This window comes from Bubalus kerabau, chromosome 2 (assembly GCF_029407905.1).
Source record: "Bubalus kerabau isolate K-KA32 ecotype Philippines breed swamp buffalo chromosome 2, PCC_UOA_SB_1v2, whole genome shotgun sequence".
Taxonomy (NCBI): domain Eukaryota; kingdom Metazoa; phylum Chordata; class Mammalia; order Artiodactyla; family Bovidae; genus Bubalus; species Bubalus kerabau.
The window spans coordinates 69,210,971-69,236,370 of record NC_073625.1 but is presented as its reverse complement, the minus strand read 5'-3'; the positions used below and the strand labels follow the sequence as shown (position 1 = coordinate 69,236,370).

The following is a 25,400-nucleotide window of genomic DNA, read 5'->3' as shown; positions in this document are numbered from 1 at the left end:
CAACATGATTCATTAAATCCTGGACCCAGGTTATGCTGTGGGCTAACCTTCCTGCTCCTCCATCACAATATAAAAATAACAGGCTCACCATTCAAATGAAAATTGCCCATAAGACCTCCTGGAGGAGGGAATGGCAACCCACTCCAGTATTCTTGCCTGGAGAATCCCATGGACAGAGGAGCCTTGGTGGGCTACAGTCCATGGGGTGGCACAGAGTCAGACATGACTTAAGTGACTTAGCACAGATAGCAGCACGGCATTAATATTAAGGCACGTTTACAGGATGCCTAGTATATACCCAGTGCTAGATAAGTGCAAAGATAATAAAAAGAAAACAGGCTTTTTAGAAAACAAAAGCCTGTAATAGGCTTGTGAAGATGAAAGAAATGAGAAATCATTTGATATCAGGTCTGCAGAGGAAGTGGTGTCAGCGAGAACAGGTGAGTTGCAAGGACTACAGAATGTCCAGTGGAGAGGATGGGAGTGAACTCAAACACTGAAGGAAACTCACAGAATTGTCATATCCTTGTTTTCAACACAGATGTTGCTTAATAGCAATATGTTGATAATAAACTCAGTGAGACCCATGCTATGAATTCAGTAATTATTTACTGAGAAGCTATGTGTACATTCTTGGTACTTCAGTTCAGTTCAGTTCAGTTCAGTCGCTCAGTCGTGTCCGACTCTTTGCAACCCCATGAATCACAGCACGCCAGGCCTCCTTGTCCATCACTAACTCCCGGAGTTCACTCAGATTCACATCCATCGAGTCAGTGATGCCATCCAGCAGTCTCATCCTCTGTCGTTCCTTTCTCCTCCTGCCCCCAATCCCTCCCAGCCTGGTACTTGGTAAGATTTAATTACCTCTACTAGATATTTTGCCTGCCTGATATTTCTTCTGGAAGGTAAATATGCTTGGAATTCACTGTAATAACTTCCGTATAAGATGCCTGGCCTTCATCTAATGAGGCTGTTTATTTACCAGAGTACTCAAAGAACCTTGTATAAGATGCTTTCACATGAAAAGTGGACCTAGAGCAAATGTCAAATACCCAGTCCTTGGCCTGCTAAAGTAACCTTGTCTACTAGCTCTGCAAGACTTTGGCCCTGAAATTTTTTTATTTAGCTGATGATTCCCTGGCCCAGCTGGATCATGGCCTCAATTGGGTTAGCTTGGCCAATCTCTGCTGAGCTCTTTCAGACATGTACTGTCAGCTGGAGAGTTGGCTGGTGGCTGGATAATGTAAGACCAATGTCCCGTATGTTGGGCAGTCTTCAAGCTGTTGGTCAGGATGATGGGCTGTCAGATGAGAACGTCATTTCTACTCCAGGTAGCCTCCCTCCAGGAGGCTAGCTTGGGCTCAGCCACATGGTGCACTCAGGGTTCCAAGCGTAGCAAGCCTTTTGAAGTTTAGAGTTGGAGTTCTCTTAACATCACTCCTGTTGCATTCTCATAATCAAAAGAAGAAATAATGCTAGCCCAGATTCAAGGAGTGGGAAATAGAATCAGTCTCTGGATGGGAAAAGCTGCAAAGTATTTGCAGCCATTTGCAGTTGGGCACAGAAATATGTGTATTTTTTATGTGAATATGATCTTCACATTGGTGGCCAATTATCAAATTGGCAACTCCCTATAAAATAAAATGTGACCACTGAGTTAATCAGAGAGTTTTCACACATTCTCCTCACTGATATATGTACTAATTTTCCAAAAAATGTGTTTGATAGCAAGATTTATGACAACATCATCGTTCACTTGTTGGCATGGTTGTTTTGGGCCACTGTGTGATAAATGTTTTACATTTGTCATAGCATTTATTTCTTGAAACAACAGTGTAAGGATATATAGCAATTTATTAAAATACAGTTGACCCTTGAATAACACAGAGGTTAAATGTGCCAAATCTCCTCAAACTAAAAAATCTGCATGTAATTTATAGTCAGCCTTTCGTGTATGTGGGATTCCCAGGTGTCTCAGTGGTAAAGAATTCGTCTGCCAATGCAAGAGACACAGGAGATGCAGGTTTGGTCCCTGGGTCAGGAAGTTCCCCTGGATAAAGAAATGTCAACCCACTTCAGTATTCTTGCCAGGGAAGTCCCATGGACAGAGGAGCCTAGAGGGCTACAGTCCACGGGGTTGCAAAGAACCAGACACGACTGAGCACACACACATGCTCAATCCATATATGTGGTTCCTCTGTGTCTAAAGTTCCTCATCCATGGGTTCAATCAATCCGTGATTGTGTGGTAAGAAAAAAAAGTCCAAATATAAGTGGACCCATGCAGTTCAAACCCATGTTCTTCAAGGGTCAACTATATATATATGTATGTATGTGTGTATATATATATATATATATAGTTGTTGTTTAGTCGATAAGTTGTATCCGACTCTTTGCGATCCCATGGATTATAGCCTGCCAGGCTCCTCTGTCCATGGGGTTTTCTGAGCAAGAATGCTGGAATGGGTTGCCATTTCCTTCTTCATATATATATGTATGTATATATACACACACACATATATATGCAATGATTTATAGTGTATCATTTGCTATAACTCAGAGAACAGATTTGGAGTGAGTATTATGCTTTCTCATCTTTAATCAGAATATTTTGCTGTGAAAAATGAAAATCTCTCACTTGTCTCCCACATTTTGCAACCCCATGGACTGTGGCCTGCCAGGTTCCTCTGTCCATGGAATTCTCCAGGCAAGAATACTGGAGTGGGTAGCTGTTCCCTTCTCCAGGGGATCTTTCAAACCCAGGGATCAGATCCAGGTCTGCAACATTGCAGATGGATTCTTTACTGTCTGAGCCAATAGGGAAGTCCAAGAATACTGGAGTGAGTAGCCTATCTCTTCTCCAGTGGATCTTCCCAACCCAGGAATCAAACTGGGGTCTCCTGCATTGCAGGCGGATTCTTTAGTTGCTAAGTCTTCTCTGACTTTTTGCGACCCCATGGACTGTAGCCCACCAGGCTCCTCTGTCCATGGGCTTTCCCATGCAAGGATACTGGAGTAGGTTACCATTTCCTACTCCAAGAATATTTTGCTGTTCAGGATGAAATACTGTTTCATTCTTCTAGAATAAGAATTTTTTTTAATGCGGTAAACAGTTTGTAAATATGAAATCAGAACTGGATTAGAGAGGATTAATGCAAAATTGTTAAATATGGGACAGTTTCTAACAGTGAATTTAATTTTGTGATTAGTGTAACTTTGTAAAAATAGAGATTGATGCTGACCTTAAAAAAATGTAAGAATATTGCCTTTGAGACCTTCTCTTTTAAACCCCTCTTCTTTTGGTCAAATTTATCAGGTCAATGGAAAGAGAATTATGGAAATACTATAATCTTCCCAAATAATATATAATTGTGATAATATATAATTATGTATGTATATATGCATTTATACAAATTATGTGATTAAGCATTTGCACAGAAGTGAGTAAACCAAATGCCTATTATAGTCTATTGTTTTCCTATTTATCAGAAGAAAGATAAAACTGTTTTTCACTTAGCAAATAACATTTTAAATTTAGCTTTTATTGTGCATATATGTAAGCTAAATTATGTATTTATATATATGCGTGTATATACATACATATATACACAGTCATTTTAGTTTGAGAGGCTATATATATATACATGTGTGGTTATTCATATGTAGAGAGGGACAGAGAGAAAAAGAAGAAATAATAGGAAATTTAGAAATAGTTTTCCTTTTCTACATGGTTTATTGCTATGTAAAAGCCATAATATTAGAAGAAATCTTAATTTTCCTCTAATGCATTGTCCAAGGATATCTTAATTGTATTAATTAAAGATTATGTTATCAACATAGCTGAAATATAAATTATTTCATGTTTACTTTCCACTTGCTGACAAAGATATTTCAAATGTAAAATAAAAGCATTTTCTTCATACACTAGCTGTTATTTATTTATTTATTTTAGAGATGCAGTCCAGAGAAAAGTGCTTCATTCTTCAGTAAGATGACCTATTCCTGGTTTAGTAGGTAAGAATTTTACTAATTTATCTGTAGTGTAACACATTGAGGAAAATTCTGAGTGAAATGACACTTACATGTTATTACTTTAATCTAAGCACGTATATTTTTACAAAATAACTTTGCAAAGGTTTTCTTCTCATGTGATTTATTCCAAAAATATGACAAATAGTAACACAGAAATTAGGTCCACAGATAAGACTGTTAATACTCCTGCAATATGGCTGCCCATTTATACTATTTCTATTCCTGTTAGCACTAGGAAGTGAAAATGAACATATACATATACATCTGCTAAGTCGCTTTAGTTGTGTCCGACTCTGTGCAACCCCATAGACGGCAGCCCACCAGGCTCCCCTGTCCCTGGGAGTCTCCAGGCAAGAACACTGGAGTGGGTTGCCATTTCCTTCTCCAATGCATGAAAGTGAAAAGTGAAAGCGAAGTCACTCTGTCATGTCCAACTCTTAGTGACTCCATGGACTGCAGCCTACCAGGCTCCTCCGTCCATGGGATTTTCCAGGCAAGAGTATTGGAGTGGGGTGCCATTGCTTTCTCCAACATATACATATACATATACATATATTATACATATGCATATATACATATACATATACATGGGGCTTCCCTGGTGGCTCCATGGTATAGAATCTGCCTGCAGTGCAAGAGACCTGGGTTCAATCCCTGTGTTGGGAAGATCTCCTGGAGGAGAGCATGGCAACCCACTCTAGTACTCTTGACTGGAGAATTCCATGGACAGAGGAGCCTGGTGGGCTACAGTCCATGGGGTCACACACAATTGGACACGTCTGAAGGGACTAAGCAGCAGCAGCAGACATGTATATACACATATATGTTTAATCATGTATCTGCTATTTACTTTTACCCATTTTATATATTTTATTTCATGTAATTTTCCCCTATGAGACAGGCATTTACAGAGAGGACATTTGAGGCTCAAGGAGAGGGAAGCCAGGTAGGCTTGATATCCAAGTAGGAGGTACCTAGGTAGGAGGAGCAGACTGACCTGATGTTAGAAGTCAGTTTGAGTTCACGTTTCAAGCTTTCTTTGTTCTGTTTTGTTATTTTACTTTTTACTGGAAATGCTCTCATTTATACTTATCTATGCAGTGCAGCATTAGTCACTCAGTCGTGTGTGACCCTTGCAACCCCATGGACTGTATCTCACCAGGTTCCTCTATCCATAGAATTCTCCAGGCAAGAATGCCAGTGGTGGTGGTTTAGTCTCTCAGTCGTGTCCAACTCTTGTGACCCCATGGACTGAGAACCTACCAGGCTTCTCTGTCCCTGGGATTCTCCAGGCAAGAATACTGGAGTGGGTTGCCATTGCCTTCTCCAGGGAATCTTCCCAACCCAGGACTCAAACCCAGGTCTCCTGCATTGCAGCCAGATTCTTTACTGACTGAGCTACAAGGGAAACTCAAGAATACTGGAGTGGGTTGCTCAGATGGTTAAGGAATCTGCCTGCAATGCAGGAGACCTGGATTTGATTCCTGAATCAGGAAATCCTCTGGAGAAGGAAATGGCAAGAATATTGGAGTGGGTTGCCATTTCCTTCTTCAGAGGATTTCCTGACCCAGGGATCAAACCCAGGTCTCTGGCCTTGCAGGCAGATTCCTTACCATCTGAGCCACCTATTCTGCTTTTTGCTGAAAATTTTCTCATTTATACTTATTTATACTCCTATTAAAACACACACACATCATTTTGTAAAGCATATAATGTGGTTTATCTTACAGAATAATTTATAATATGTAATGAGGGCTTTAACACAAGAATTAAATCATATTGAATGAGAAGAGTTCATTTTTTCCAATTTTATACATTCAACAACTTTCTTTATGTTTTCTCCTATAACAGAAAGTTTATGATAATGTGAAATTAAATGTATCATTCTAACTTAACACCCCTTGCTCTATAGTTGGTAGAAACAAAATTGCCCAATTTGATCTACAAATATTAGGTTAGGCAAAAAGTTCATTTGGATTTTTCTGTAAGACAGTATGGAAAAATCTGAATAAACGTTTTGGCTAACCCAATGTGTTTTTAAGAGTAGATGAATGCTTTAAAAAAAAAAAGTTTTTTGCATGCTAGATGTCCTACATTATGCTAACCTTTAAAAATGCAGAGATAAATGATCTAGATCTTGTCTTCCAGGAATTCATAATAGAATTAAAAAGATTAAAAAGTACAGTATCAATTACACAAAAAGGCAGTCTAAGCATGATGGAGAAACACAATTTTCAGAAATGTCATTTAACCAAGTCTGCACAATTGGGAATGTTTCACAAGTGATTAATGCCTTAACCCAACATTTAAAAAGTATAGGGGTGAGCTAAAGTGGCATTCCCAGTTGAGCAAACACCATATACAAATCATGGAGACAGAGGAGAACTGACCCTTCCACATTGGTATGTCAAAAGATCAAGTTGAAAGGACAGATCAGTAAGAGTTCTCTAGGATATCCTGAAGACAGAAGCCACTGAAGGATTTTAAATAGAGACATACGATTTGCACTTCAGAAAATCACCTGTTCAATTCTGTGGATATATGTAAGAGAAGAAAATGGAGAGAGACTGGTTAGGAGGCTCTTTGGATATCTTGGTAGATTTATGATTACCACCTGAACCATAGTAATGATAAAGATGATGAATAGGAAGGAATACATTTAAGAGAAAGAGTTAATTGGAAGAGGAGATTGAAGAACTGGGGAAAGTGTTGAATAACGTTGGGTTTCTGGGTCAGATAACTGAGAGTTTCAGATATTGTGAAAATTTGTGAATTCAGTTTAGCAAAGTTTCAATTTCTGGTGCCTGACTCATCCCCATTAAAAAAAAAAACTTGCACGTGTTGGAGATGTAGATCTCAGGCTTACAGTTGTGGATTTGAGACTCAATGACTGTAGATCTGTAGTCATGAATGTCATTGAAACCAAGCAGGAGAATCTATTTAACAAGCAGTGTATTGGGAATCCTCAGTATTTAAACAGTAAGAGGAGGGAGAGTCTACAAAGGAAGCTAAGTATTCAGAATATAACAGAAAAACCAAAGAAACAGTGTGATTGGAAGCTAGGGAAACTGTCAAAAAAGGAAAAAAAGTTAAGTGACCAATAGGACCAAATACTGAAAATTAAAGTAAGAAATGAATACTCTCCATTGAATTTGGCAATATAAAAATTATTGGTGATCTTTATAAAAGTTGTTGAAGTAGAAAACTGATATACTTGATAAGCAAATAATTGGGCAGAAGTTGAATTATGATAAAAATTCTAAGTTATACAAATCTATGAAACACTTAAAGAGGATTGCAGAAATTTTATGACAATATGCTATAGTAAATTATGCACTAGAAAAAATAAAGTTTAAATGGAAACTATGTAAATGTGGACTATTTACAGTTAATGATTTTGGTTTTTCAAATTTGTGTATATTTAGATATGTTTTTCAAACCTGAGTTCTGTCTCATCCATGAATTGAGAATAAGAGTGATGTCTACACTGGCTTTAAATTTTTCAGACTGTCATTTTTAAGTCACAAGCTAACAGAATTTAAATGATGCAAATAATTTTAAGTAAATGTACTTTAAAAACTTTTATTATCAAACTATATGCATTTTGGCAAATGAAAACAATATGCATTTATGTTAAATATTACAAACACAATTTTAGGAGGCATGAAGTATGAAGCTGAAATTGAATTTAATATCAAATAAAACAGCAGAATTTAAAATATAGCAACTCAGTATCTTGAAGTCTATATTTTAGATCAAACAACCAATAAGCTATACTTTTTGAATATCTCATTTATTTTCTGTTTAACTCTCACATGTCAGAACTAGATAGGAAATATTTTCATGGCATGCATTATCTGAAGCTATCATTGGCATTAAACTAATGTGGTTGCTTATCTGGTGCTGAAACAATTGCAGCTGAATCATAGCTATTGTTAAGAGAATGTCTCTTTCAAGACACTGGTTAATTGTGTTCTCAGATCTGTTCTTTGAGTTACAGAATGAAGTCAGAAATTATTTCCTAGGCCAAATTCAAGCTCCCCTAATTATATGAATAATTTGATTAAAATGTGCTCAGATGATGCAAATGATTAGGAAATTATATGCTTATGAGCCTTAATTCCTAAGGCAGTAGCTGTCTAAATCATGTTGATGATTAATAATTATGAAGGTTTTATTAGCAAATATAATCTGTCATCAGTGTCTAATAATCATGGTCATAGAATGATCCCCTTGACATACATGGAAAAATCTAGTTAAAATTTTTATAGTTCACAATTGAATTATTTTAACTGGGGATACACTATTCAATCTGTCCTACCTTTTCCTCATGTATTAGTAAAATTTGTACATTACCTGACTTTGTCTCATCCTAAGATTTTTGTACCAACTGACACCTTACCTTTTCCCATTACATAATCACCCCTTTCCAGAAATGTTTAAACAGATGATTAGCAATAATGAGGGCTTCCCTGGTGGCTCAGACAGTAAAGAATCTGCCTGCAATATGGGAGACCCAGGTTCGACCCCTGGGTCAGAAAGTTATCCCCTGGAGAAGGGAATGGCTACCCATTCCAGTATTCTTGCCTGCAGACTCTCCTGGACAGAGCAGCCTGGTGGGCTGCAGTCCATAGGGTCACAAAAAAGACACGACTGAAGTGACTTAGCACGCACAGCACAGCAATAATGAAATTGACAGTGCTGCCATATATCTATACTTTCCAAGTATTTCGATTATTACTCATCTGCAAAATGTATATTTCATCTCACCCTGTTAGCCAACTGCCACTGGTTTACTACCATTACTATCAGTTGGATAAGATATTTACGCACACTTGTTAATGTTAAATACACTCAAGATTCTCTCTAACGTAACAAAAATGAATATACAGTGGAAATATTACATTTAATGATATTGTCTGCCTTTGGGTAAGTAAGTACTGGTCTATATCACATTTAAAAACCTGTGACCAGTCCCTAGAGTTCCTGCTGTTTAACAGCCGATAAAAATGATTGCTCTATATGCTTTAGAGAGTTGTCCTTTGAAAAAAGTATATCAGTCTATAAAAAACCAAGATGCTTGTATGTACCTTTATTATTGCTTAAGGACTAAAGTCCACAAGTTTGTAGGATCTGGTGCATTTCATTGTTGGGAGGGTCAACTATTGGTCCAAGAAGCTTCCCCAAAGCTGCTTTATCAATTGATTTAAAGAAGCACCACTTCCTCTTCTCCTGGATTCGTATGTGTAAAAGTTAGACACAGAAGAGAGCAAAAGAGGTGGAAGAAGCACACACCTGGTAAAAGGAAGTCACAGCTGAGCCCAAGTACACCACAGTCAATTCGGCTTAAGTGTCACTTTTAGATGGTTCTTTATTTGGAGACTCAGCATGAAAGCCAGGGGTCACTTATCCCCATGAACCAAAACTGCTGAGTTTTCCACAGTTCTACCTCAAAATGCTGAGGCAGTAAATGTTATTAAAAATGCTTTTGTGAAAATCAATGCAATCTTATTTTGAAAACGAATATTTATTTTGTGGAATGGGATAGAAGAACTTAATATGACATTAAAGTAGTTTATTGCTTAATATGTTTTTAAAAGTGCACTGCAGAAAAATGCCCAGCATATTGAGCCAACAGAAACATGATTACAAAAGGTCCTTTCTTAGTACATTTAAGCTTTTTTGTTAAATATGAATTGTAATATGATATTAGGTAGTGTGTAATAAAAGTGAAATTGAATCCCGTGGAGACTGGTTACCACGGGATTTAAATCCATTCTGGGGTCAATCAATTCAGATTGTTCAGTAACAATGACAATGAAAGCAGTTCCAATTTGGGGCAGTGTAATACTTTGTTATGGTCACTTGGACTAATATACTTTATAATGAAAAGAACTGAATCTATAGAGTCAGAAGGCCCGGGTTTAAATGGAAGTTTAATTTCTCACTGAACAAGTCATGTCATCAGGCTCAAAACGGAGTGTATCTGAACTATATGACTCAGGAGTGCTTCACATAACGGAATACTCAAATAATAATAGCTTAAACAGATAGATTAAAAAAATTTTTTTTATGTTATTGGGTAATGCACCAGCCTTTATCCTGCTTCTTCTATCCAGACTTCTTCTATCTTTCCACTCCATCCTTAGTATTTGGCTATTCACCCTTGGTGGTAAAGATGGCTTCTCCATTTCAGACCATCATGTCTTCAGTACAGGGAGGAAGGAGGAAAGCTCAGGAAAAGGGAGGCAAACATTTTTCTCCTTTTGAAGTTTTGTGTCTCCTTTTCTTTTTACTTTTAAAATTTTTTGTGAGGCTGGTGGGATCTCAGTTCCCCCATCAGGGGTTGAACCTGGTCACAGTAGTGAAAGCCTGGAATCCTAACCACTAGGACATCAGGGGACTCCCTGTTTTGTGTCATCTTTTGAAATAGAGAGGTCTCTTCAGTAGATTTTTTTAATAGATATTTTAGCTTTGAAGTGAAAATATTAGTTGCGCAGTCATGTCCGACTCTTTACGACCCCATGGATTATAGCCTCTGTTCATGGAATTCTCCAGGCAAGAATACTGGAGTGGGTAGCCATTCCCTTTTCTAGGGGATCTTCCCGACCCAGGGATTGAACCCAGGTCTCCCACATTGCAGGCAGATTCTTCAGTCTGAGCCACAGCCTTAACTGACTTATTAATGTCAAGCAAATAGTAATGAGATTACAGGGACACATTACTTTGCTAACAAAGGTCAGTCCAGTCAAGGCTATGGTTTTTCCAGTGGTCATGTATGGATGTGAGAGTTGGAGTGTAAAGAAAGCTGAGAGCCGAAGAATTGATGTTTTTGAACATCAATTGGAGAAGAACTTCAATTGGTATTGGAGAAGACTCTTGAGAGTCCCTTGGACTGTAAGGAGATCCAGCCAGTCCATCCTAAAGGAAATCAGTCCTGAATATTCATTGAAAGGACTGATGTTGAAGCTGAAACTCTAATACTTTGGCCACCTAATGCCAAGAACTGACTCATTGGAAAAGACCCTGATGCTGGGAAAGATTGAAGGCGGGAAGATAAGGGGATGACAGAGGATGAGATGGTTGGATGGCATCACCAACTCAATGAACATGAGCTTGAGTAAACTCTGGGAGTTGGTGATGGACAGGGAGGCCTGGCGTGCTGTAGTCCAGTGGTCGAAAAGAGTCGGACATGACTGAGCAACTGAACTGAACTACAGGGACTGCTTTAGACCAATCATAGTTCATAACTCTATGGTTGGAATATGGACTTACTCTGAGTTCAAGAGATTTTCAACTAAATAAATATCAAATTCTAGTCAGTAGGAAGATGATGAGGCAGAAGGAAGGGATGTAAGGTAAATATAAATCATTGTCTGCAACAATAACATCTGTGGTATAACTAGACCATGCACTTTAGTTCTCCTGGGACAAGCCCAGTTTAGACGTATTGTTCTTGCATAATTACTCACAATGTACTCTGGAGCAAGCTCTTTGAGTGAAGAAATGTGGAAGTACTAAGAGGCTGACAGTATCTTAAGGTTTCAGCTCCAAAACGGCTCTGTGATAATGACTCATGTTCTATTGGTCAAGTAAGTCATATGTGACCAAGACCCAAGTTTATGCAGCAGATACAGGTCCTCCACTTGGACACTCTGTGAAGTCAAGTGTCAAAGGGTCTATATAGTCCCAGCAGAGGACAGATTCATTTCTATTTTCACACAAGCTTAAAAATCAAATGTGGGTTTTGGTGTGAATATCTTACTGTGAATATTAGCTATTTAAGTTCCAGCAAGGGAGGTAAGTGGAGAAGGAAATGGCAACCCATTCCAGTGTTCTTGTCTGGAGAATCCCAGGGACAGGAGAGCCTGGTGGGCTGCCGTCTATGGGGTCACACAGAGTCAGACACAACTGAAGCAACGCAGCAGCAGCAGCAGCAGCAGCAAGGGAGGTAAGAGTGGGTTTTGCTGGTGGCTCAGTGGTAAAGGCAATGGCACCCCACTCCAGTACTCTTGCCTGGAAAATCCCACGGATGGAGGAGCCTGGTGGGCTGCAGTCCATGCGGTCACTAAGAGTCGGACACGACTGAGCGACTTCACTTTCACTTTTCACTTTCATGCATTGGAGAAGGAAATGGCAACCCACTCCAGTGTTCTTGCCTGGAGAATCCCAGGGACGGGGGAGCCTGGTGGGCTGCCGTCTATGGGGTCGCAGAGAGTTGGACACGACTGAAGTGACTTAGCAGCAGCAGCAGCAGCAGTGGTAAAGAATCAGCCTGCCAATGCAGGAGATGCCGTTCAGTCCCTGGGTCTGGAGAATTCCCTGGAGAAGGAAATGGAAACCCACTTCAGGATTCTGGCCTGGGAAATTCCATGGACAGAGGAGCCTGGTGAGCTGCAGTCCATGGGATTGCAAATGAGTTGGACATGACTGAAGCAACTAAACAACAGTAAAGGGAAATAGAGTAGGTGGGTGTCTCCAATATGAGGTGAGTAAATGCAATTAGTGTTTTCACTGAATAATTGGATATCTAAACAGCCCTTTTAAAAGCTACAAAGGATTATTATATATTATTGAACTTCAGGATAGAGTTGTGTGATTTTTCAAACACATTCTAGTGAGTCCAACCTGATCAATAAAATAAATCAAGAAGTGAAACGAATGTATGCAGTTTAGTTTTAACGATTGGTTTTGATGAATTGTTTTCCTTGCTCTTTCATTTTTAGAATAATTATTTTAGGCTATAAGAAACCTTTGGAAAGAGAGGATCTTTTTGAACTTAATGAAGGCGATTCCTCCTATATTGTGTGTCCCGTCTTTGAGAAACAGTGGAGGAAGGAAGTTTTAAGGACTCAAGAGAGGCAAAAAGTAAAGGTAACTATTAAATCCTTAGTACTTAACTGCATAACTTGTTCCAAATATGAGATATTATTATTAATGTGGAAAATCCCTTAAATATGTTATAAAACATGTCATTTCCCTAACAATACTAGCTGTTATTAAAGCTAATTTCTGTCATCAAATTATTCAGCATCTCTTTAAAGCTCAGGAGCAAGTGTGTTATATGTATATAATTTGGGGCTTCTCACCAGTATCCTTCCTCATCCACTGTAGCAAAGATAGTTTCCATATCTCAGAGCATCATATCTATTGGTCAAAGTAAGTCATATAGTGGCCAAGGCTAAGACTTATAGGGGGCGAGAGTAGGTTCTTCAGATGTAGCATCATGCACACACACATACATACACACATGAATATATATATATATATATATATATAATGTATGTATATAGTCTTTAGACTTCTCAAAAAGAAAATATAATTTGAAGATAAAAACTGTACTAGTGAAACAGTTTCAAAACCCACAACAGTGATTTAAAAAATGGTTTCTTTTTCTGTTTATGCCACATGGTATGAATAACACCATGTGGTTTGGCACCATTCTATACCAGTAACAGGGACCTTGTTTTCAAGTTTAATTGAACTTATTCCTTTCATGTTGCTTTTTTATCTTTGGAGTACATTACTAATTTTATGATTATATATATTTTATGGATTAGTTCTGTTCTCTTTTCTCATTGTTTTTGTTTTCTTTAATTATGTAGTCATCTTTTCATAAAGAGGCACACACCAGGAAGCCATCTCTACTCCGGGCATTGTGGAACACTTTTAAGCTTGCCCTGATTCAGGTTGCATTATTCAAAGTATTGGCTGATGTTTTGTCCTTCACTAGCCCACTCATAATGAAGTAAGTTGAAGTTGTTGTTTTTTTTCCCTTTCCCACAAGTACTTGATAAGGAAGTTTACTGTTTCACTTTAAAAATGTACTAAAAAAGAGTGGGGTGGGTTCATATTACAGATTTTATTTAGATACAAGCATTCTATTAAGTTTGCTTGTGATATGAATGTGAATTATGATAATATAGTAATTATTGAAACAACCATGTATTAAGCACTATTCTAAATCTTTATATTAATTATCTAATCTAATCTTTACAACAATCCTACAATGTAGGAAGTAATATTGTACCCACTAGCACAATGTAGAAACAAAGAAATCTCTGTAATTTGCCTAAGACCATACAACTAGAAAATATAAGAGTCACAACACAAATCTGGGAAATCTGGCTTGAGTTTATATGTTTAGGAAATGAAATGACACATACCTTTACTATTTTTCTTTGCTGTGACCTTTTTGGAATTGAATTTTATCAGCCAAGGTAATACTATATAAATATATATATGCATGTATTTATGTGTGGGCTTCCTTGATGGCTCAGCTGGTAAAGAATCCACCTGCAAAACAGGAGACCTGTATTGAGTTCAATCCCTGGGTTGGGAAGATCTCTTGGAGAAGGGAACGGCTATCCACTCCAGTATTCTGGCCTGGAGAATTCCATAGACTTTATAGTCCATGGGGTTGCAAAGAGTTGGACACAACTGAGTGACTTTTTGGAATTGAACTTTATCAGCCAAGCAAATAATAATACATAATAATGCACAATGGCACCCCACTTCAGTACTCTTGCCTGGAAAATCCCATGGACGGAGGAGCCTGGTAGGCTGCAGTCCATGGGGTCACTAAGAGTCGGACACGACTGAGCGACTTCACTTTCACTTTTCACTTTCATGCATTGGAGAAGGAAATGGCAACCCACTCCAGTGTTCTTGCCTGGAGAATCCCAGGGATGGGGGAACCTGGTGGGCTGCCGTCTCTGGGGTCGCACAGAGTCGGACACGACTGAAGCGACTTAGCAGCAGCAGCATAGAGAAACTATTTAAGTAATTTCTACTTCTAATAGTGTCCATATGCAAGGATTCATGAGCAGACAGTAAAATTGAGTCTTTGATTGTATGCCTCCAAGGGTACAAGGAAAGATTTTTTTATTAACCAATTATTATATATTTTTTGTTTTGAATATGTTTTCAAGTTGGAGTTTTTAAGAACAATTTAATTCATGAAAATAAAATTAATTCTGAGTTGCCAGATCCCAAATCACATCCAGGCACATATTTAGCCCATATTTATTAAGCACCTACTATATGCCAAACTGTTCTAAGTAGACCATGGGGATTGACCAAAAATCAAAAAGTCCCTGCTCTGATGACACCTAGAAGGGAGAGATAAACAATAAATGAATAAGTATAAATTTTATTAAGAGGTAATTACTGCTAAGGAAAACAATATGGTGAGGTAGTGGGGCACAGCATACTGGTCTGAGGGACTGGAAGTTGCTGTTTTCTGTGAGGTGATTAGGGAAGACATTGGTTATAATGGTGAAACTTGAACACAGTTCTGAAGGAAGTTAGGGAGGAAGCCAAGATATACCTGTTGCAAACAGGAAGAACAAAGAGGGCTAAAGCCATGAGGCAGCAGCATATTTGGTATTTTTGAAGACTCATAGGAGGCAAGTGAGTGCAGCAGGGAAGCTGAGAGGAAAAGTGGTAAGACTGAGGTCAGATATATACACTACCATGTGTAACATATGTGGCTTCCCTGGTGGCTCAGAGGTTAAAGTGTCTGCCTGCAATGCGGGAGACCTGGGTTCGATCCCTGGGTTGGGAAGATCCCCTGGAGAAGGAAATGGCAACCCACTCCAGTATTCTTGCCTGGAGAATCCCGTGGATGGAGGAGCCTGGTGGGCTACAGTCCATGGGGTCGCAAAGAGTAGGACTCGATTGAGGGACTTAACTTTCACTTTCACCTTCATGTGTAATATAGACAGCTAGTGCAAAGCCGCTGTATAGCACAGGGAGCTCAGCTCTGTGATGAGCTAGAGGGATGGGATTGGGCGCTGGGAGGGAAGCTCAAGAGGGAGGTTAATAAATGTGTACTTACAGCTGATTTGTGTTGCTGAAAAGCATAAACCAACACAACCTTGTAAAGCAAGTATATTCCAATTAAAAAAAAATAGAGACATTGTGGGGGTGGGGAGACAAAAAGGTTGAGGTCAGAAAGTTTGGGCAGCTAAAAAGATTTTTAGTTGGGCCTTACGGAATGTGAGGGGGGCTTCCCCAGTGGTTCAGCAATAAAGAATCTGTCTGTAATACAGGAGATGCAGGAAACTCGGGTTCGATTCCTGGGTCAAGAAGATCCCCTGGAATAGGAATTGGCAATCCACTCCAGTATTCTTTCCTGGAGAATTCCATAGACAGAGGAGCCTGGCAGGCTGCAGTCCATGGGACTGCAAAGAGCTGGACACAGCTGAGACATTCAGCACACATGCAGAGAATGTGATGATACAGGCTTTCATTTCATGTTAGAAAGGAAACCTTTGGAAGATTTTGAGCATAGAATGATATGATTAGACTGCAGTTTCATAGGAATCACTCTAGTAGCTATGTCGAAAATGAAGTAAAGAGGAGCAAGAGTGGAAGAAGCAGCAGCTACTAGCCAACTATGATAATCCAGGCAAAAGTCAATAGCAGCTTCAAGATTGTGGCAGTGAAGGTGATAAGCGGTCAGATTTTGGCTTTATTTTAAAAGTAGAGTCAACATTATACCTTGATAGTTGAATGTAGGTTGAGAGAAGAAAAAAGGAGTCATGGTGGCTTCAGAGTTTTTGTTTGTCACAAGATGAATGAGTTACCATTTACTGACATACAGAAGGCTCAGAAAAGAGTAAGGCGTGCAATTTGCTAAATTTGAAATATGCATTAGATTTTCTGCAGAATTAAATTAACAGACCTGACTGCCACCCTTTGGAAAGACTGTTTATATGGCTGGCCTCAGGCTGGCAATTAGAACTTGAATTTCAGGAGGGTTCTCACTTACCCTAGCTGATAAGAGTGGTTCGATATGGCCAGACTGTTTTATACATGTTTTATACATGATGTTTTATACATGATCCATGCTGAATTCCTCCTTCTTTTTCTGAGAGTTTGGAATTTCAGCCTATGTTAGAAAGAGGGTACCCTGGATCCTGAGTCTTTAAGGGGCTTCCTTGTTTTTGTTCAGTCACTAAGTCATGTCTGAATCTTTGCAAACCGATGAACCGCAGCATGCAAGTCTTCCTTGTCTTTCACTATCTCCTGGAATTTGCTCAGACTTGGTGATGCCATCCAACCATCTCATCTTCTGTCGCCCACTTCTCGCCCTGCCCTCAATCCTTCCGAGCATCTGGGTCTTTTCCAGTGAGGTGGCTTTAGGGAAGTGACCACACCATCATGGATATCTGGGTCATTAAGACTTTTTTTGTAGAGTTCTTCTGTGTATTCTTGCCACCTCTTCTTAATATCTTCTGCTTCTGTTACGTCCATACCATTTCTGTCCTTTATTGTGCCCATCTTTGCATGAAATATTCCCGTGGTATCTCCAGTTTTATTGAAGAGATCTTTAGCCTTTCTCATTCTATTGTTTTCCTCTATTTCTTTGCACTATTCACTTAAGAAGGCTTTCTTATCTCTCCATGCTATTCTCTGGGACTCTGTGTTCAGGTGGATATCTTTCCTTTTCTCCTTTGCCTTTTGCTTCTCTTCTTTTCTCAGCTATTTGTAAGGCCTCTTCATACAACCACTTCACTTTCTGGAATTTCTTTGTCTTTGGGATGGTTTTGGTCATCACCTCCTGTACAATATTGATGAGATTACTGTAGGAAAACCAGAAAATACTTTTCTACCCAGAAGCCTGAGAAACTGTTGACTGTGTGTGAGTGTGTGCTCAGTCACTCAGTCGTGTCCGATTCTTTTGTGACCCCATGGATTGTAGCCTGCCAGGCTCCTCTGTGAATAGGATTTGCCAGGCAAGAATACTGAAGTGGGTTGCTGTTTCCTCCTAGAACAGAACTCAGGTCTCCTGCATCTGGCCTTATTTATATAAAGCTTGAGTAAAAATAAAGAGAGAGAGAATGCAAAATTGGGCAAGTGGATAAAAAGAGCAGGCAAGAATGTGTGTGTGTGTATGTGTGTGTGTGTAACATTTTGACAGTACTTAGTTCACACATTTATTTTATTACTTTGGATGTTTAACACTTCTTCCCTTTTCTCGATTTGTATATGACCTTCAGGCAAATGATCCTTTTCTGTGAACAACGCCCAGATTTTGGCTGGAGTGGTTATGGCTATGCTTTGGCGCTTTTTGTTGTAGTCTTTTTGCAAACCCTGATCCTTCAGCAATACCAGCGTTTTAAAATGCTCACTTCAGCAAAAATTAAGACAGCTGTAATTGGACTGATCTACAAAAAGGTAAAAGATTTAAAAAATTCCAAGTTTCTAAGTGGACTGTGTCCAGTGCATGCTTTAAAATAAGGGATCTGGAAAAATAGAAGTAGTATTTAAAAAATTTCTATTATGCACTTTGAATATACATTTATTTTGCTGAAAAATAACTTTGACTTATCAATATTAGTTACATCAATTTCTTTATCCTCTCTCTATATTTCCTGAAACTTCTAGTCAACCCTAATGCCTGAAACTAAATGATGTTCTTTGTCCACTCTTAATGTCACTTAATTCCTCCTCAGAAAATGAATGGAATTGACTATTTCATGGTTGTCCCTATTTATGTATCAATAAATTAATTTCCATGGTCATTTTCCTTCTACATAATACGTTTTACTTCTTCCTCTGCTCACTCTACTTTTTCATAAAACAAAGCCATACTTCTTTATAGAGTTGTTATCTATTTCTGTTTGAGTCTAAGCCCCTTCCTATCCACCCGAAGAGCTGGTTGACCCTTATACCTAGCATAACTCTAAAGTTTAATTTGTCCTTTCTTGAAAATGCAGTTTTAAACATCATCTCTTTACCATTCAGAGCCTATTTACATCATAATTATAAACAATTAAAAACCTTCCTCCCTTCTGTTGTTATTACTGAGTTATTCAGTCAAAAGTATATTTTGCCTTCTTATTCTGTAGTTCTCTGTCAATCTGTGTTCTTGAGATTTGGAATAGGAACTTAACTTACCTATTATACCTTTATCATCTAAGACAGTGGCTTTCACATATTTTTATAAAAGTTGGAAGACTGAGTAAATGAATAAATGATCCATTACCTTCAAAACTAGGGAACTATTAAGCATACATAATAAATGTGTGAAACTATCAATAAATGCAGATGTTTTAAGATTCAGATGAGCAGGAAATCTACAATATTTGAAGGCAGTTGATGAAGGTTTCCAGAGAAGGCAATGGCACCCCACTCTAGTACTCTTGCCTGGAAAATCCTATGGACGGAGGAGCCTGGTGGGCTGCAGTCCATGGGGTCGCTAAAAGTCAGACACGACTGAGCAACTTCACTTTGACTTTTCACTTTCATGCACTGGAGAAGGAAATGGCAACCCACTCCAGTGTTCTTGCCTGGAGAATCCCAGGGACGGGGGAGCATGGTGGGCTGCAGTCCATGGGGTCGCTAAAAGTCAGACACGACTGAGCAACTTCACTTTGACTTTTCACTTTCATGCACCGGAGAAGGAAATGGCAACCCACTCCAGTGTTCTTGCCTGGAGAATCCCAGGGATGGGGGAGCCTGGTGGTCTGCTGTCTATGGGGTCGCACAGAGTCGGACACGACTGAAGCAACTTAGCAGCAGCAGCAGCAGAGGAAGGTTTCACATAGAAAGGAGCCTTGAAATAATCTTTGGGAGAAGTGTAGGATTTGTTGACCTGGATATGAAATGTCACAGACCATTTGGCCATATTAGGCCAAAATGGAGGCAGCAAGTAATTTTAGAGATTCTAGAATGCTCCAAGCCCAACTGAGCCAGAATATAACTGAACTTGCAGTAAACCTAGCTCTGTGTGAAACTGAAAGTGTTAGTTGCTCAGTTATGTTCACCTCTTTGCGACCCTTTGGACTGTAGCCTGCCAGGCTCCTCCATCCATGGAATTTTCCAGGCAAAAATACTGGAGTGTGTTGCCATTTCCTTCTCCAGTAGATCTTCCCGACCTAGGCATTGAACCTGGGTCTCCCGCATTGCAGGCAGATTCTTTACCACCTGATCCACCAGGGAACTCCTGTATAACTAGCTGTGTAACACACCCCAGATACAGGGTCAGAGAGGCTGTTTGTAATTCTACAGGTTGTAACTTCTGAGAAATACAAATATGGAGGAAAGATATAAAATACAAATATTAAAGAGTCTGCTGCTAAGTCGCTTCAGTCGTGTCTGACTCTGTGCGACCCCATGGACTGCAGCCTACCAGGCTTCTCCGTCCATGGGATTCTCCAGGCAAGAACACTGGAGTGGGTTGCCATTTCCTTCTCCAATGCATGAAAGTGGAAAGTGAAAGTGAAGTCGCTCAGTCGTGTCTGACTCTTAGCGACCCCATGGACTCCAGCCTACCAGGCTCCTCCATCCATGGGATTTTCTGGGCAACAGTACTGGAGTGGGGTGCCATTGCCTTCTCCCATTAAAGAGTCTAGGAATCAGTTTAAATGCTAACATTTGTTTCCCATATATGGCCCCTATGGAACAGGTCTTCATTCATTTATTAAAGCACTGGAGTTTAGGTATAGGATTTGGGTAGATTTATAAAAGCTGGTTTTAGAAAAGGCAGAGGAACCAGAGATCAAATTGCCAACATCCGCTGGAAAAAGCAAGAGAGTTCCAGAAAAACATCTATTTCTGCTTTATTCACTATTCCAAAGCCTTTGACTGTGTGGATCACAATAAACTGTGGAAAATTCTGAAAGAGATAGGAATACTGGACCACCTGACCTGCCTCTTGATTACCTGTATGCAGGTCAGGAAGCAACAGTTAGAACTGGACATGGAACAACAGACTGGTTCCAAATAGGAAAAGGAGTATGTCAAGGCTGTATATTGTCACCCTGCTTATTTAACTTATATGCAGAGTACATCATGAGAAATGCCAGGCTGGAAGAAGCACAAGCTGGAATCAAGATTGCTGGGATAAATATCAATAACCTCAGACACGCAGATGACACCACCCTTATGGCAGAAAGTGAAGAGGAACTAAAAAGCTTCTTGATGAAAGTGAAAGAGGAGAGTGAAAAAGTTGGCTTAAAGCTCACATTCAGAAAACAAAGATCGTGGCATCTGGTCCCATCACGTCATGGGAAATAGATGGGGAAACAGTGGAAACAGTGTCAGACTTTATTTTGGGGGGCTCCCAAATCACTGCAGATGGTGACTGCAGCCATGAAATTAAAAGACACTTACTCCTTGGAAGGAAAGTTATGACCAACCTAGATAGCATATTGAAAAGCAGAGACATTACTTTGCCAACGAAAGTCTGTCTAGTCAAGGCTATGGTTTTTCCTGTGGTCATGTATGGATGTGAGAGTTGCACTGTGAAGAAAGCTGAGCACTGAAGAATTGATGCTTTTGAACTGTGGTGTTGGAGAAGACTCTTGAGAGTCCCTTGGACTGCAAGGAGATCCAACCAGTCCATTCTAAAGCAGATCAGTCCTGGGTGTTCTTTGGACGGACTGATGCTAAAGCTGAAACTGCAGTACTTTGGCCACCTCATGCAAAGAGTTGACTCATTGGAAAAGACTCTGATGCTGGGAGGATTGGGGACAGGAGGAGAAGGGGACGACAGAGGATGAGATGGCTGGATAGCATCACTGACTCAATGGACGTGAGTCTGGGTAAACTCCGGGAGATGGTGATGGACAGGGAGGCCTGGCGTGCTGCGATTCATGGGGTCGCAAAGAGTTGGATACGACTGAGCGACTGAACTGAACTGAACTGATAAGCATAAAAGAATAGATAGCAGTAGAAATTGAAGCAAACCATCAGAAATAAAAAGGAAAGTCAAGTCTTGTGGGTGAGTACATTACAACAAGGGCAAAGAGACCCTGGAGATAATGGAAGAGGGAACAGCATCTACAGGAGTGAGACTATGTGGGTCCTTAGAGATTATTTAACAACAGAGAGCATTCTAAGATCAGAGGGGTTCAGTGGGCCCTGCAGCATGGATTAAGATTTAATTCTTAGTCCATCAGACAAGCAGCAGAAGACATTAGTTAGTGACCTGTAGTGTTCAGATGCCCTCGGTAGCCTATGCAGGTGGCACTAATATAAGGCAGTCTTTCTTCTGAATCTCTTATCCTATATCTGCTTTCCAAAGGGACTAATTGGGGTTATTAGATCTCTTGTCTCCTTTACACGTTTTAGGATTCTGATGTTTATCATGTTTCGATAACCTCAGCTCTCATAGATGACCAGATAACTCATATTCATCTGACACTGGCACTCCTTCATCAGGAATTCATTACTAGACTTGGGTAAAGCTAGTCTCACATCCTTTTCCTGGTGAGGAGGGGAGGTGTTAGAAAGCTCTTTATCTCTACCCAATTGCATGACTTGTTGCTATTCTAGTAAAGTTCAAGGGACTTTATTTTTAAGGTTTGTGGGGAAGAACACGGACCTCTTTCTACTTGACCACTTCATGAGTCTCTGGGTCTCAAAACTCAGTTTTGTTATCCCTTCGCTCCCAATTACAGGCTCCATGAGAGTTTTTGAGGACTAATAATAAGATATGTTTCAAAAGCAGCATCAGTTAGTCCTGTGCTTAATGTGGGCAGCCTGTGGGCATTTTGTCAAATGCCATCCAGTAGAAGTTTTGTGATTTTTAAATTATTCTATATCCACATTATGCAGTATGGTAGCTACTAATCACATATGACTGTTGAAACTGAAAACTTGGCAAGTAAGAGCAAGGAAGTAAATTTTTAATTTCAATTAAATTTAACATCCATATCTAGACTGTCTACATTTGCGCCTAAAGGATATTCTTTCCTTAATTGTGGGGAGAATGCAGTATAAAGAAAATTGATAAAATTATTTTTCCATTCTTTAAAATAGAGATACTTAAATGTGATTAGAAGGAGAAGAGATAAAGAGAATCCTGGCATACATTTTTGCATCCAAAAGAGCTGAAGAAAATGATTTCTCATAGATTTATGAGGATTCACCTTTACATACACCATGACTCATTAGAAGTATGGTAACCGCTGAGAATCACTGGGATAAAAATGTTTAGAGCTCTTCCAGCTCTAAATTATATAATGTCTATGACTCAGAGCTAGGGTGGTCAGGAAAAATAGTTCAAGAAATAAATATATGAACCAGGGCTATGGCAAAAAAAATCAGCAAAAACAAATATATGAGGGAGAATATGAAATCACAAAGCAAATTTCATAATCATATGACAAAATAAACCATTACTGAATTGAGGTCAGTAATAAACAAGATATTTCCAGTCTGTAAAAAGGATTCTTGAGGCTGGGAGCCATATATGATTTATCTGGGTCTTTTTATGGCTTCCCTGGTGGCTCAGATGGTAAAGAATCTTCCTGCAATTCAGGAGACACAAGAGACTCAGGTTCAGTCCCTGGGTCAGGAAGATCTCCTGGAGAAGGAAATGGTTACCTATTCCAGTATTCTTGCCCAGATAATTCCATGGACAGAGGATCCTGGTGGGCTATGGTCCATGTTTTCACAAAGTCGAACACGATTGAGCAACTAACACTTTTTTTAGAGCAAATGCAATCAATGAAATGAATGAAGTTTCAAAAATTAAGGAGTCACAAGGTTGTGTTACCTGTCTTCCTGAGTGGGGCTCCAACAAGGGTCCTTCAGCCCTTCAAGCATCTGAGTTCTGGTCAGAAGCGAAGGAAGGTTTTATTCTTTGATCAGATAACGAAGAGGTGTGGGCCTGTTCTCTTGAGCACCCACTCTCCCAATAGGCTGTAGGTAGGGCTGCTTTATAAGGATCTCTCAAAGTGAGGTTCTTGTGGAGTTGGAGCAGGGGCAGCTGGGCTGCTTAGGCTCCAGATGGCAGTTCCTGGAGCAGCGTCTCTGCACGTGGCCTGCAGCTCCCATCTTGTATTTTGTGTCACGCATGGCTTCTGCACATGGACGCCCAGCTGAGGTGTAGGCTCGGCCGTTTCCTTTCACAGGAGGAACCCTGGTCTGAAGGGCCAGATGCAAGGCTCTGCACATGGCCTCCCTGTGAGCAAATGGGAATAGACTAAGTGCTAGGGAAAATGGGGGGTGGGGGGTGGAAACAAGGTAAGACTTTATTTTATTACGGAATTCCCTGAGAACTGTTATGGCCTTTGCTAGTGACCGTTGTGCTTTGTGTGTTTTCCTAAAGGAGGGCATTTATTTGATTCCTTGGGTAATTTGATTATTTTGAACTACCCAGTCTTTTAGTTCTTACATAAGTCAGTTTATATTTTCCTTCTAGAAAAGTAGGATAACATGTTTGTATTTGTTTATAATAGTAAGTTGGAGGTGGATGCTATTAGAGATCAATGGATCTCACTTAAAAAATGGTGTAGTCTTAATGAAATGAGAACAACTGTTCTTGGATTTCCATTGTTTTTCTTGGGCACATTAAATGGTCAGTAACTTATTAGGGGAGATTGAAAAGCTGCCTTTGGAGGAGACATGGCTAGAAGCTTAACTATCATAGTGTGTTTTTTTCCTTTTTTATTCACTCTTATGGGAGCAGTATTTATTCTGTCGTATCATCAGCACCATACCTTGGAAGGCAGGAGCAGAAAATGAAAGGATTCAGCATTGCAGCAGCCATCAAGCTTAGGAGGATCCTGATCCCTTGTGAACCTCCGAGGGTTGAGCCTTTCCTCTGCTGGCCCCATAGACTGCCATATGCACTGAGCCTGTGGGTTTTAAGCTAGGGAATGTTAGAAGTGTCCCACTGAAGGCCCTGCCTACTCATTTTCCAGAGGGGCTTTTTCTCTGGGCTTTCTATTAGTCATTTATTGAGTGAAGAGAACTTGAGTGTCCCCTTGATCCTATTTATCATTGTTAGATCTAGTTCTCAATCCTGTCTCTCTTTAAATCAGTGTGGTAGGAGTTCCTTAAAACTTTTGGCATATGATTGGACTTTCACCTAATTTCTGGTATAAATATCAATTTCCTGCTTATTTTACAGTTATTTATGCGTTTTTCCTGGGCTTTCTGGGCTTCCCTTGTGGTTCAGCTGGTAAAGAATCTGCCGGCAATGTGGGAGACCTGGGTTCGATCCCCACTGGAAAGATCCCCTGGGGAAGGACATGGCAACCCACTCCAGTACTCTTGCCTGGGAATTCCACAGAGAGAGGAGCAGGACAGGCTGCAGCCATGGAATCACAGAGTTGGAGATGACTCTGCGGCTAACTTTCACTTTCACTTTCATGCATTTTTCTGGGAATTTTAAATGAGTGGGAAATTAAATAAATGAATTTCTAATATTAGCCTTAGTAAGAAATTACCAATAATTAACCTTCAGTTCAGTTCAGTTCAGTTTAGTCGCTCAGTTGTATCCGACTCTTTGCGACCCCATGAATCGCAGCACTCCAGGCCTCCCCGTCCATCACCAACTCCCGGAGTTCACTCAGACCCACGTCCATCGAGTCGGTGATGCCATCCAGCCATCTCATTGTCTGTCAT

General features: G+C 39.8%; 1 protein-coding gene across 1 annotated transcript in view; it reads left to right on the top strand.

The window, feature by feature from the left end:
- The first annotated feature begins 377 nt into the window (after positions 1 to 377).
- LOC129644436 (multidrug resistance-associated protein 1-like) overlaps positions 378 to 25,400 on the top strand; it is a 95,157-nt gene continuing 70,134 nt past the window's right edge. Inside the window, exons 1-5 of the mRNA XM_055570072.1 lie at positions 378 to 440; positions 3,952 to 4,013; positions 12,758 to 12,905; positions 13,637 to 13,779; positions 18,038 to 18,215. Of these exons, the coding sequence (XP_055426047.1) occupies positions 378 to 440; positions 3,952 to 4,013; positions 12,758 to 12,905; positions 13,637 to 13,779; positions 18,038 to 18,215 (594 nt within the window). The remainder of the gene's footprint in view (positions 441 to 3,951; positions 4,014 to 12,757; positions 12,906 to 13,636; positions 13,780 to 18,037; positions 18,216 to 25,400) is intronic.